Source organism: Mus musculus, chromosome 9 (assembly GCF_000001635.26).
Source record: "Mus musculus strain C57BL/6J chromosome 9, GRCm38.p6 C57BL/6J".
In the NCBI taxonomy this organism is placed as follows: Eukaryota; Metazoa; Chordata; class Mammalia; order Rodentia; family Muridae; genus Mus; species Mus musculus.
The window spans coordinates 75648369-75662613 of NC_000075.6; the positions used below are offsets into that span (position 1 = coordinate 75648369).

At 42.4% G+C, this 14245-nt stretch overlaps 1 protein-coding gene across 4 annotated transcripts in view; it reads right to left on the minus strand.

Moving 5' to 3' along the window:
* Scg3 (secretogranin III) overlaps nucleotides 1–14245 on the minus strand; it is a 42594-nt gene that overhangs the window by 5003 nt on the left and 23346 nt on the right. For all 4 annotated transcript variants that reach the window (XM_017313220.2, XM_006510881.4, NM_001164790.1 and 1 more), the window contains 2 exons: nucleotides 12885–13022; nucleotides 3263–3343 (listed from right to left, as the gene is read on the minus strand). In XM_017313220.2, coding sequence (XP_017168709.1) covers nucleotides 3263–3343; nucleotides 12885–13022 — 219 coding nt within the window. The remainder of the gene's footprint in view (nucleotides 1–3262; nucleotides 3344–12884; nucleotides 13023–14245) is intronic.

The following is a 14245-nucleotide window of genomic DNA, read 5'->3' on the forward strand; positions in this document are numbered from 1 at the left end:
CAAAGGAGCTACCAAGGGAGGCATGGTGACACACACCTTCCATCCCAGCACTAGAGGGGCAGAGCAAGCAGCTCTCTTTAAGTTCAAGGACAGCCTGGTCTACATAGTCGGGTATGACAGTCAGGGATATTTTGATACTTTGTCTAAACAAACATACAAACAAACACCCTCAAGACAATGACAAAAGAAACAGACAGAAGTCCCACTTAGGAGTAAACCTAAACAGCCTAAGCCACCAAGGAAGTGATAGAAACCAGAAGATGGGAAGGCGTCTCGTGCTCATGGACTGGAAGAATTGGTACTGTGAACATGGCTGTGCTACCAAAGGCAGTGTACAGAGTCAATGTAATCCCATCAGATTCCAGTGACAGTCTTCACAGAACTAGAGGAAAATCTTAAATCTCACACGGAAACTCAAAAGCCCCCGAAAAACAAGCAGAGAGACTAATGCTGTAAACATAATACCTGACCTATTATATTATAGAGCCATAATGGCAAACATGGTGTGGTGTCAACACAAAAAGAGAGATGGAGACAAATAGAATAGAATACAGGGCCCAGATATAAATGCTACAGTTCCAGCCACATTTTTGATAAAGGCATTCAAAACATACATGGTGGAGAAGATAACCCATCTCAACAAATGGTGCTGAAAAAAACCAACAACTGGATTTCCACAGAGGAATGAAATTATATGTACACTTCCAACCTTGCACAAATATCAATTCAAAATGATCAAAGATCTTTTGACAGATCTTCTACTACAACTATTTTAGGTGTATGGATGTTTTGCCGGCTTGTAGGTCAGTATCACTGGAGGCCATTGGATCCCTTGGAATGGAGTTACAGATAGTTGAGAGCTGACATGGGGATGCTGGGAATTGAACCTGGGTCCCCTGCAAGAGCAGCAAGTGCTTTTAAGTACTGAGTTACTTCTCTAGCCCCCAGATCAAAGACCTTAATATAAAAGCTAAACCATTGCAACTGCCAGAGAAAAACAGCGAGAACATTTCCAGATACAGGCATATGCAAGAACTTTCTGGAAAGGATTCCAATGCTACAAGAAACTCCTCCAGGACAGGACAGGGGATCACATGGAATTCTATAAAGTGATCACTAGGGTGCAGAGACACACAGGATGGGAAGAAGTCTTTGTCAACTATACATCAGACGGGAAGTTAATACCTAGACTATAGAAGGAGCTACAAAAGTTGAATGTCAAAAATCTAAATCTGGGAGATGGATCAGTTGGTAAAGTGCTGGCTAAGCAGGCATGAGAACCTGAGTTTAGAGCTCACACACATGTGCAAAGAACTAGGTGTGATTGAAGTACATCTGTGATCCCAACACTGGGGAGGCAGAGGCAGGTGAGTGGGGTTCTGTTATGTTATGTTATGATGTTATGTTATGTTATGTTATGTTATGTTATGTTATGTTATGTTTTGTTTTGTTTTGTTTTGTTTTGTTTTGTTTTGTTTTGAGACAGGGTCTCACCATGTGGATCTAAGTGTGTCTTGGAACTAACTATATAGATCAGGCTGGCCTCAAACACAGAGATTCACCCATCTTGCCTCCCCAGTGTGTGCCTCCAGACCTGGCTGAGATAGACAGCTTCTTGAAGCTCACGGGTCAACCAGTCTTGCCAACTGGCTAGGTTCAGGGTCAGTGAGAGACTCTCTCTCAGTGAGATGGCTCAGCAGGTAAAAGTGCTTGCCGTCAAGCTTGGCTACTTGATTCCCAGGACTTCACAGTGGCAGGAGGGAACTGGCTCCTACATGCTGTCCTCTGACCATGGCAGGCATGTAGACTCCCTCAAGTTTAGTTAAAAAAAAAAAAAGTGGAAAGCAATTGAAGGAGACACTTGATGCCACCTCTGGCCTCCCACACATACACATGTGTAAATCCACCCACACAAGTCAAAATCATTCTGTTGATAAATGGGCAAACGGGCGAACAGTCAGTTTTTCTTTTTTGCTTGCTTGTTTGCTTTTTTGAGACAGAGTTTCACTATTTAACTCTGGTTGTCCTGGAACCCACTACTTAGACCAGGCTGGCTTCAAACACCCAGAAATCCAAACAGGCAATTCTTAAAAGAAGGAACACAAATGGCTAATGACTACTTGACAATATGTTTTACATCTTTAGCCATCTCTCCCCCGTCAGAGTGTCTAACAATGAAAAGAAACAGAAAACGTTTGAGGATGTCAGGGAAGAAGTTATGCATTGCTGAGGGAAACATAAACCTTTGTGTCACCATGGAAACCAGTATGGTGCTTTCTCAGAAGCCTGCAAATAATGTCCTTTGACTATAAATCCAACAGTGATACGGATGGGTCATGTGGTGGTCCTAATTCCTGCCAGAGGGATATGTGTACATCCATGTTTATTATTGTACCACGTGTAATCAGTCTAGATGCCCATTAACAAATGAGTGGGTAAAAATGTGGTTCACATGCATGATGACATTTTATTCAGCCATAAAGAAAAATGAAATTATGAGAATGGCAGGAAAAAGAATGAAACTGGAGATCATTGTGTTAAGTGAAATAAACCAGACCTAGAAAGTTAAGTAGCATGTTTTTCTCTCAGATGCATGTTCTTGATTATATATATGTCTCGTGTGTGTGTGTGTGTGTGTGTGTGTGTGTGTGTGTGTGTGTGTAAGGGTTTGAAGCTAGAAAGGGGACCATGAAAGGGGAAGACGAGATCGTATGGGAGACAAGGGTAATGGAATATATATGACAAGAGAATAGGGTAGAGCTGCCAAAGGAAAGGACCAGCAGGAGGGTGGGGAGAGGGAAGCGGTGGATGAGGTAGGGAGAGAGACCAATAAGAACAAAGCATTTTGAAAATGCTATGATAAACTCCGTTACTGGGGTTGGTGTGGTGATGTGTGACATGCTTTTAATGTCAGAACTAGGGATGCAGAGGCAGGTGAGGCTCTGTGAGTTTGAGGCCAGCCTGGTCTACTCAGAAAATTCTGCGCTAGTCAAGGCTGCGCCATGGGACCTCGTCTTAAAAACAAAACAAACAAGCAGACAAAATCATTTCTCTCTACAATAAGTTAAAAACAAAACAAAACAAAACAACAACCAAAAACTAACTGAAAGAGAAGTGGGGGTTATAACGGCCTTGACACCTGAGAGTCTTTGAGTTTGAGAAGAGACTTTAACTCAGTCTTTTTGACCTTAAGGATTGTAGACAAGAAGAACTCTGGGGAACTGGGTAGAGTTTGCGATGCATGGCCACAGCCAGCCCCTACCTTCTTTGTTGCCCTTCTTGTTATGTTTCTTCAGCCATTCGATGTTTTTTCTAATGGCTTCCAAGTAGGCTTCTGTCTTCCCTGGAAAAGGTGAGAGAGTCAGATTAAACATGCAGAAAATTTCCCTGTACCTCTTTCTAGAACACGTGTGCACACATGTGCTTGTGTGTAGGGAGTTTTTAATGAGAATGCTTTTGAATAAGATTTCAGACACAGAGAGTTGGTAAAGGATCAAGGATGGTTAGTTACATCCCACACAAATTTAGTTTGATGTCTGCTTAGGCTCTTAAAAGATGTGGGTGCTGGGAACTGAACTCAGGTTCTCTGCCGGGAGTACTGTGTGCTCATAACCGCTGGGTAATCTCTTCAGCCTCTGCTTAGACTTTGATTTCATTTGCCAGATAGATGGGTCCCTGGGATTCTTAGATTGGGTGATTTCAGGTTAGGGATTCCTCTGAGGAGCAGTCTCAAGTCAAGGGATGAGTTAGAATGGCAGCTATTTACCACCTCCAGCTTTTGAAGATTCACAATCCCTGACTTTAGTTTAAGTGCCTTTTACAACCCTAAGCCCAGTTTTGAGAGGCAATAAATCAATACTTGGATGAGAAGGTGTAACCAGGCTTTTGGTTTGGTCAACAACCTTTTCAGGCAGCCATATTATCATCCTTTATTTCACAGATGAAGAAGCTGAGGGACATAGAGAGAAAATAAAGCAATATCATATATACACATATCTATGTATACATGCATACATGCATACATGCATGCATACATACATACATACATACATATGCATAAACATATACGCACACAGCTAGTTCATTCTAGAGCCAGGACTGAGCTTGGGGGAATCTGATGACAGTTCATGCACAATGTATCACTGCCTTAAGATCCGTCAGGGTTCTAGTTTCTACAACAGCATTTAAGAGGACTCTGAAGAGCTTTCTTCCTGGCCTGAAGCCCATGCAGACTTCACTAGTATGACTTCATGCTATCAGGTTTCCAATGAAGTGCTGAGAAACGTCTATGGAAAGGGATAAATAAACCATAAAAGAGATTTGCCACAATTTTCAGCCCCTATTCACCATCTTCACCTACGAAGAGGGGGCTTTGGTTTCAATGGCTTGTTTTCATGGGTGTAAGACAATGGGGCTGGCCAGATGGCTCATTGGGTTATAGGCACTTGCTTTAAAAACGCAATGACTGGAGTTTGATCCCAAGAGCCCATGGGAAGTAGGTAGGGGAGACTGGTGCTTGAAAAGTTTTCTCTGACCTCCACACAGATGCCCACACCATACCCTCTCTCATAAATACAATAATAACACATTAAAAATTAAGTAAAAGAGTCAGACCATGTATAAAACAATGTCCCCTGGTTAGTGTTAACCATTTGGTACACTCTTCATGGATACTGCCACTGTCTGTCTCTTTTTGGCGAGATAACCAACAGGATTTGGAAAATTTAAGACAAGTTCTCTTCATGTTCTCTGATTGCTCCCTGGAACTTTCTAAATAGATAAGATTGGTCTCCAATGTGTGGCTATCCTCCTTTTGTGTATTTCGATTATGGTGTGAGCCACCATGCCTCCTTCTGAACTTAGTAATACAGTGATCTCTATATCATTTTCCCCTAAATGAGGCATTTTGAACAAGGAAAGAAATTTTAGTGCAGTGTAGACTATTTCAAGCTTTTTTTTTTTTTTTTTTTTTTTTTTTGGTAAGGTCTTTAAATCAAGTTACTGATCCTCATATGACTTATTTTAATAATTAGATAACAGTTTATCATTAGCATGTTAGATAATTAGAACTTCTGAAACTTTTGGGTGTATCTTAATACATTATTCTTTAAATATTTTTTATAATAATTTAAAGCATTCTTTGGATACCATATTACAATGGGGAAAGCTTATGTAAGAAAAAGAAAATCAATGCTTGCTACTTAAATACTACATTAAAAATGCTGGATTAGAAAGGTTAAAAATAGTTTGAGGGCCTGAGAATGTAGTTCAGTTCACAGAATGTTTGCCTAGCATGTACAAAGCCCTAGGTTCTACCCACAGTACCACACAAGCCAAGTTTGGTAGCCCATACCTGTAATCTTAGCATTTGGGAGGTAGAGGCAGGAGGATCTGGAATTCAACATTAGTCTCAGTTTCCTAGTGAGTTCAAAGCCAGCCCAACAAATATAAGACTCTGGAGGGGGAAGGGGAAGATGGGTTTGATGATTCACAACTTTAATTCCAGCATGAGGAAGTGGAGGAGAGGGTGGGATTGGGGGTGGGGTTGATAATCTCTGTGAATTTGAGGCCAGACTGGTCTACATATTGAGTTCCAGGACAGCCAGGACTACCTAGTGATATTCCACTTAAAACACACACACACACACACACACACACACACACACACACACACACACAGAGACACACACACACAGAGCATACATTCTTTTCCTTTGCCTCCCCCACCCCCCACCTTTTACAGATAAGTTTTTACTTTACGTGTATTGAGTGGTTTTCTACATGGATTTGAGTGCACTGTGGGCCTGGTGCCAGAGGAAGCCAGAGAAGGGTGAAGGATTCAATGGAAGTGGAGTTAAAATGATGGCTATGAACTGCCTTGCTGGGCATGGCCTCTGGGTATTCCAAAAGAGCAGAGAGTGCTCTTAACTGCTGAGCCCCCATTCCTCTCTTTATTCACGTAAGATAACAGGACAGTCCTCAGCTGATAAGAGAACAAAATGACACATCAATACTTCAGCTTCCTCAGGCGTGTTTACAAGGTCCCCTGGGTGGTACGCTTTGCTGTCCAGTGACAAACGCTGATAATTAACATACCCGGGGCGAGGAATGAAGCATCAGAATTATTAACAAATAATCCTGAGGTGGTTCTAATGAGTGTTGAAGTCTGGCAGCCGGTGCCACCGGTGCTGAGCCTGCCACATGTTTCCTGGGACATGGGTTAGAGCAGGGACGGAGTCAGGTGTCCTCTGCTCTTGAAGAGGAGCAGCTGGCTTTTATTTACATTTTCTCTTCCTTGAGCTGGAAAGTAAATCTTTTATTTATGCAGTGTTCACTGAAAGCCCATGAGAGTCCACTTTGGAACACTGGGCTATTTTTTTTTTCAATTTATTTCAGCAGTCTTTGGAAAAAAATAGCTCACGGCTGAGGTAATACGACATGAGCCTTAAAACACATGCTGAAGTAGATGGAAGAGAGCCAGAGCCAAGACTCAGCCAGCTTCTCTGGCTGTTCTGGTCTTCAATGCTATAAGAGAAATACCCCTTCTTGCTCATGGTCTTGCTGGCCCTAATATGCGACCCTGACTTCCTCCTGTCCCGAAGAAAAGTTAAATCCATAAGACTTCTCTACTGAGGGCAGCAGACCCTAAAGACATTAGAGCTTCAAGAACATTTACAACAACACAAAGAATCCTCCCCCCCAATATACAATATGGGCCAACAAATAGAGGCACTTCCTGTCAAGTCTAATGACTTGAGTTCAATCCTCCCCAGACACACATGGTGGAAAGAGAGAACTGACTATGAAAGCTATTCTTTGACCTCTATGGGCCTGCTGTGGTGTGTGCTCCTGCCATCAAATAAATAAGTAAATGATAAAAACCCCAGGTGTTTATAAGACTTTTTTTTGTGTGTAATGCTTAAAACCATGTCAATATTACATGACTACAGTGTGAGTTACACGCATAGCCTCTGGTGTGAACACCACAAAGGGGGCATAAAACCACTCATTGAGAATGAAACTCAGTTGGTAGAGTTCATGCCACGTGTGAAACCTGGGTTTGATCCCTAGCACCACACACACTGAAATGGTGATGTATGATTCTAATGCCAGCACTCAGGAGTTCAAGGTCATCCTCGGTTACACAGGGAGTTTGAAGCCACCTAGAGATACATGAGACGTAGCCTTAAGAAAAGGAGGAGGAGGAGGAGGAATAAAGAGGAAGAAAGAAGAAGGAGGAACAGGAAAAGGAGAAAGAATATTATTTCTCTACAGTATTTTACATGGCCACAAAATGCAGTTACAAACACCGATAGGCCCTGGATTAGGAGTCAGGGGTCATGGGTTCAAGGCCCAGCTTTACTCCTCTCTGATCATGAGCTTTTATGTTAGTCAATTTATTTCTTGTATGTTTCTTCTGGCTTGTCAAGGGGTGAATTCTGGAAAGGCAGTTTATGGTTTTACAAAGGAGGAGACACTTTCGATATCTTTCAGCAATGTAGGTTGATATAAAACCTCCCAAGTGTGTTTGGGCTCCCACCTCACTTGCTGGCTCAGAGAAGCCTAGACCGTGTCTGGATGTGTCTAACAGAAAGAAAGAGAGAACTGACTATGAAAGCTATTTTCTTTATATGCCTTGGGACCTGAGGCATATAATGGTCTGTTCTTAGATTGCTTAAGAAAGAACATCCTTAGGAGCTACCATTTTAGGAACTTAATAGGCTGACTTTTCTGGCTTCTATAAAAAAGGGAAGGGAATGAGAAGATGTTCAGTGAAAGTCACCTCAGAGTCACCTTTTCCATTATAACATCATTATCTAGTTGCCATCATGACAAGTGATGGCACCAGAATGAGCCTATGGTGCTACAATGCTCATCTCATTTTCAAAATGTTTTCAAACTGGAGCGGTTGCTCAGTGGCTAAGAGCACGGGTTGCTTTTCCAGAGGACTCTGGTTCCATTGCTAGCATCCAGATGTTGGTTGACAACAATCTGAAATTCCAGTCCCCAGAATCAGATGCCCTCTTCTGGCCCACATGGGCACTACACACACACACACACACACACACACACACACTACACACACACACACACTACACACACACACACACACACACACACACACACACACACACTACACACACACACACACACACACACACACACACGCACACACACACACACACACACACACACAGAGGCAAAACACCCATAAAAATCAATCAATTAATTAAAAGAACATTTTCAGTGACTCACACATCAAAAGTGAGGAGAGTAAGTGTCCAACTGGCAACGAGGCAGCACTTACATAATGGGACGTTACAAAGAACATTCCACTGGTCTCTAGAGAAAATTAAGCAAGTTTCTGGATATGGTTAGAATTAGAATAAAAATTTCACTATTAGTAAATTTCTAAATTTAGAAATTACTATTGAATCATTCAAATAACTTTACTAATTAGAAGTCATCATGTACAAAAAAAAAAAAAAGACTTAATCTGTGCCAGGTGTGGTGGCTCAAATCTGTAGTCTCAGCATTTGGGAGGTTGAGGCAGGAGGATCAAGAGTTTAAGGCCAGCTTTCAGCTACATAGTGAATTCAAGTTTAGTCTGGACTACTTGAAACCCTGCCTTATAAAGCCAAAATAAATGAATACAAATAAGTAAAAAAAAAAAAAAGAGTCCTTGTTTGTAGAAATCAATATTTTAAATAGTCTAAGTTACATTCAAACACACATTGAATTATCTTTTAAATAAAATGTGTTATTTTTTGTATTAAAAATTAAATTTGATGTAAAGGTTTAATTTTTGTTTATGTGTCTCTGTGATGAACACATATGGTGCCTGAGGTGTCCGAAGAGAGCATTGGACTCTCTGGGGCTATAGTTACAGGTGGTGCTAAGCCACTGATTTGGTTGTTGGGAATTGGACTCAGGTCCTCTGCAAGAGTAGCAAGTGTTCTTTACCACTGAGCCAGCTCTCCAGCCCCTATTCTAGATTTTCTTTTTTTTGGGAAACAAAATGCATGCAGACTATATTTTGTAAAGTGAAGTGATATAAGCCTTAGTATATTATTGTTGTTGTTACTCTTATTCCCACATTTATTGCACGCAGGTCCAGCTTCTGCTTGCCTAGCTAAGGAATATTAACTGTGGTTACTTGATACCATCACCTCATCCTCCAAGACCAAAGGAGACTCTCTGAGAACATTCTTGCCAGTGTGTTCTCCTTACAACCATTTTCACCTCCTCCTCCTCCTCCTCCTCCTCCTCCTCCTCCTCCTCCTCCTCCTCCTTATTCTATGCTCTATTCAGAAGAGTCTCTAACTCCCTCCTGAAGAAAGCCCGTGCTCCACCTGCCTGCTCACCAATAAGTAGGATGTATGTGCATGTGCATGGCTCTTGCTGGCCTATGTAGAGGGTGAGAACCATCTCTGCCAGGCATGGTGGCTCAGGTCTTTTGCCCTAATTCTCAGAAGGCTGAGTCAAAAGGACTGCCACAAATTCACATCCAGACTGGGCTACACAGTGAGTTCCAAGCCAGCCAGGGTTAAAGCCACTGCCTTTAAATAAAGAAAGAAAAAGGAAAAGAAAAAGAAAAAGAAAAAGAAAGAGAAAGAAAAAGAAAAAGAAAAAGAAACCCAGTCAGTCTAGCCTTCAGCCACAAATGCACTTAATTTCTGTATGGAGCCAGTGGGTGTTCCTCACTGGATTTTATAACAGAAGCAAAATCACCTTTAAAAATGGTGCAAATGAGTAACAACTAAGAACAAGCAAATGCTTGTTTTTTTGTGGATTAATTAAAGACAATTTTTTTGGGGGGGGGGAAGGGAGTTGGAAATGTTGGTACTTATGTTCAGTGTGGTGTTTTCTAAACTATGTTAGACTCATTTGTTCTTGCCATAGAGCAATGTAATCAAGGGTTGTGGGGAGAAGGGAGCTAATTTAAGCCTCGAGTCTCTTAACACGTTTAGGAGTTTTAGGAGTTTTAATATAAGGAGTAACACTAGAAAGACAGAGCATTACTGTCAGATGGAAACCCTACAGAGGGTGAACTATCCCGCCAGCATCAGTTTCCAAACGCTCTGCTGTAGTTCAGATCTGGAATATCCCCCCACGTCCAAGTGTTAACAGCTTGGTTCCCAGGATGGAACCTTTAAGGGGTGGGGCTTCCAGGCCATGGGGCGGGGCATACTTTCATCAAGCATGGCGGGACTTCAGCATCTACTTTGTTCTCTTTTCCCTGCTGGCTACTGAAGTGAGTGATTTTGCTCTAGCAGCGTCCCTCCTACGATGTGCCACCTACCATAGGCCCAAAGGGACGAGAGCAACAGATGAGCCAAACTGTGAGTCAAAAATCAACCTTTCTCTTTACGAGTCTCAGGTGTTGTGTTCTTGTGAGAGAAAGGTGACTAACGCTCACATTTTATGTAAGCAGCACCATCTTCCCCTTCATGCTCTGTTTTCACAGTGTTTTCTTTTAAAAATTAGAAAAGCTGGGATATGTTACACCTATGCCCCGGGATGCTTGCCCAGCAAAATAAGGCTTCATCCCCAATACTCAGCATGCTACCTAGGCAGGCTAAAGGCTTACTGTGTGGCTGCTGTGCTCCTGGGGATTACAGCCTTTGCACAGGAAGGAAAAAGGGAAAGAAAGAAGGGAGGAAGAAAACAATTCCCTGAAGAAACTGGTTCCAAGTCTTGTGAGAAGATTTGGAGTGGATCTAGAATATCTTGTCGGTAGGAAGTGAAGATGGGGTGCTAAAAGGACAATGGTGGGACAAGTAAGGGGTTCCTACTACCACCCTGTGCCCATCTCTCCATGAAACTACCACTCACTGACAAGAATGGAAAAATGTAATAGACAAATGTTATCAGCCAGGCATGGTAACACATTCCTTTAATCTCAGCCTCTTGGGGAGACTGAGGCAGGTGGATCTTTGTGAATTTGAGGCTGGCTTGGTCTACATGGTGAACTCCAGGTTAGCCAAGGTTACATAGTGAGATTCTGGAAAAATTGGAAAAACAAAATGTTTAACAATATGGGGTCAGTGAGATGACTCAGTAGGTAAAGGAGCTTGCTGCCAAGACATACAACCTGAGTTTGAACCTTAGATCTCACATGGTGGGAGGAGAGAACAACTTATCCCCTGACCGACCATGTGTGCTGTGACATTTGTACCTGTGCATGAGTGTTAGTGTGTGTGCAAGTGCGCAGACACACACACACACACACTCATGCATGCACACACTAAATATATAAATCAATCAATCAATCAATCAATCAATCAATCAATAAGCAAGTAAATAAATATAAAAGAAAGTTAAGGCATGAGCCTGTGGGTCCCAGTAATCATATTTTACCATAGCATAACAAAGAGAAAGCAAAGTCCATCTACTCATTGCCATGGGCAGCCATTACATACAAAACCAGTGTAAAGGGCCCAGTGCCATGTTCTCAGATGACAGCTTAGCCGAGAACCAGTTCCCCTCCCTCAGGAGAGAGCACTGATCCACTCCCACTCCCTTCTCTCCTCCTGAGGAGTTAAATATCCAGATGAACCCCCTACTGAGACATTGGTAAGACTTAGTGGGCTTCCGTTATACCAAAGAGGTCAACATTTCCTGAAGACAGAAACTTAAAGCGGGACCAAGCATCTCTGCCCAGCTTCTGATAAAGACTGTTTCAAACAAGGTATCTTGAGATATAGGGATGTAGGTTTTCTCCGATGTACCTATGAAGCTTGTACTACAAGGGGTTCAAACCATGAGCATACTACAGAATCTACTTCCTGCCCTCAACCAAAGGATTTCATAATTTAGAACTTAATGCCTCATCAAGTCTTTTTCTTGAAGGGAGGGCGGTTTCTGGGAAAACTTGTAAAATCCTAGGAAGGTGTGAGTTTTGTAGACCATAGATACTTTTTTTTTTTTTTTTTTTTTGAGACAGGGTTTCTCTGTGTAGCCCTGGCTGTCCTGAAACTCACTCTGTAGACCAGGCTGGCCTCAAACTCAGAAATCCACCTGCCTCTGCCTCCCAAGTGCTGGGATTAAAGGTGTGCACGACCACTGCCCGGCGATACATTTAATTTTAAAGCAAACGGATGCACTGAATTGGTGATTTTTCTCAAGCTCTTAAAGGCGTTTCTACGCTGTGTCACCGCCTGAGTGAGGGCTGTGCTTTGTTAAACTCATTCACTAGAGCAACCAGGCGATTATCTGGAGGACTATTAAACAACTTAAAGAAATGTTGCTCATGCCTGTATTTCTACCACCTGGGAGCCAGAGGCAGGAGGGTTGCCATGAGTTTGAGGCCAGCCTGGGTTACCCAGAGAGCTCTAGACGAACCTGAACTATTCTGTCTCAAAACTCAACTCAACTGACTAAACAAAGTCTAAAACAGTAACTAGTGCTATCGATAAAAATGTAGAATTGTAAAACCTCCTATAAACAAACATTTCTCAATAAATTGGGATAATAAACAGAACATTAAAGATATAAAACATAAATGACTATGAATATTCATCTCTCCCCAAGCCCAAAAGCCACCAGCCATTAAAGAATGAAACCAACTTGCCATCCCAGAAGACTCAAGACTATGAAAACACACTGCTATTCCAGCAAAGGTGCAGCATGCTAATCGTATCCTCACAGACTGTACCGTGTGGGCTTAACTACGTGACTGCCCCACTCTGCTAATCTTAGCAGCACAGATCGTGCTGTGGGGGACTTGATGTCGGATCTCCCCACTCCGATAATCTTAACGGCACAGATTGTGCTGGGTGTGTGTGTGTGTGTGTGTTTGATTTTGGACTGCCTTACTCGAGTGTTAAAAAACCTCTGCTTCCCCAGCTTCACTGCCCACCCCAGAGCTGTTAGATCCAGACCTGTGGCTTCATCTGTCTTTCCTCCTAGGTTGGAGTTATCATCTTTTGTAGAGTCTTTTAGGCTTCCGTATTCCTTTTCCATCTTGGCGGCTTCTTCCTTGGTACTGTCTGTTTCTTCCTGACTCTTCTCTGGTGGAGCTGTGATCAGATAGTGCACCGTGGTTAAAACACCATTCCATACTTTCTTTAGTTCTCAATGAGGACAAACTTTGTTGAAAAGATAGTTTGAGGTCATGTTATATTTTTTGGACTGAAAGGGGTTTCAGTGGTTATCCAACCCTCAGCCCTTATTTCACAGAAGAGGAAACTGAGGCCCCAGGCAGAAAGAGATGCTTATGGCCACCCACAGAGTTAATAAGAAGCCAGGCCCAGACCCCAGCACTCCAAATTCTGCATGGGCACTTCCTTCAGCCACACTGCCATCAGAGAGCCGCTGCTTGTCTTGTTTTTTTATTATTCTATTAGAGATTGGCTTTCACTGTTATCTTTGAGCTCCTGACTCAAGCAATCCTTCTGACTCAGCCTCCAGAAGATCTGGCATGTGTAATCAAAATTTTTTTACTTCCGTTCCTCCTTCCCTTCCTATCTAAGAAGGACCTAACTGGAGATCAAACTCAGCGTGTCATGAATGCTAGGCAAGTGCTCTACCCCTGAGTTACACCCTCATTCTTATTTATCTTAATTTAGTTGGTGCTTTCAGTCAACTGGGGTGTGCTATGTAGGTTTTGGTTACAAATGAGACTAGTTTTGTTATTTTTGAGACAAGTTCTCATGTAGCCTAGTCTGGCCTTAAACTATCTACCAATCCTCTTGAGGCCATCTCTGGCCTCTTGAGTTTCTAGTACTGGAGAGGCAAAGACAGGAGGATTGCTGGACTTGCTGGTCAGTTAATGTAGCCAAATCTGTGAGTTCCAGGTTTAGGGAAAGATTGTGTCTCAAAAAAAAAAAAAAAAGCATAGTGGAGAGCAATAAGTGTGCCACTTGATGTTGACTTCTGGTTTCCGAACACACACACACACACACATACACACACACACACACACACACACACACACACACTCTCATACACATAAAACATAAAATAAATATTAAAAAAAACCTATTTGAAGGCTAACCATGTAGCTAACTGTGTATCTGCCTAGCAAGAATGAGGGGGCTGCCTTTGAGCCTTAGCATAGAAACTAAATAAAAACCTTGCATGAGAACATCATTTAGGGGCACACTACAGCATTACCAACATGTATGTAATTTCTGTGCTGGGGGCAAGATAGCTGAAGCACAGGAACCCACACCTTGCAATCTTTTCTTTCTGTTCTCCTTCCCCCCCCCCCCCCGCCCCCCGCCCCGCCCCTTGAGAAGAG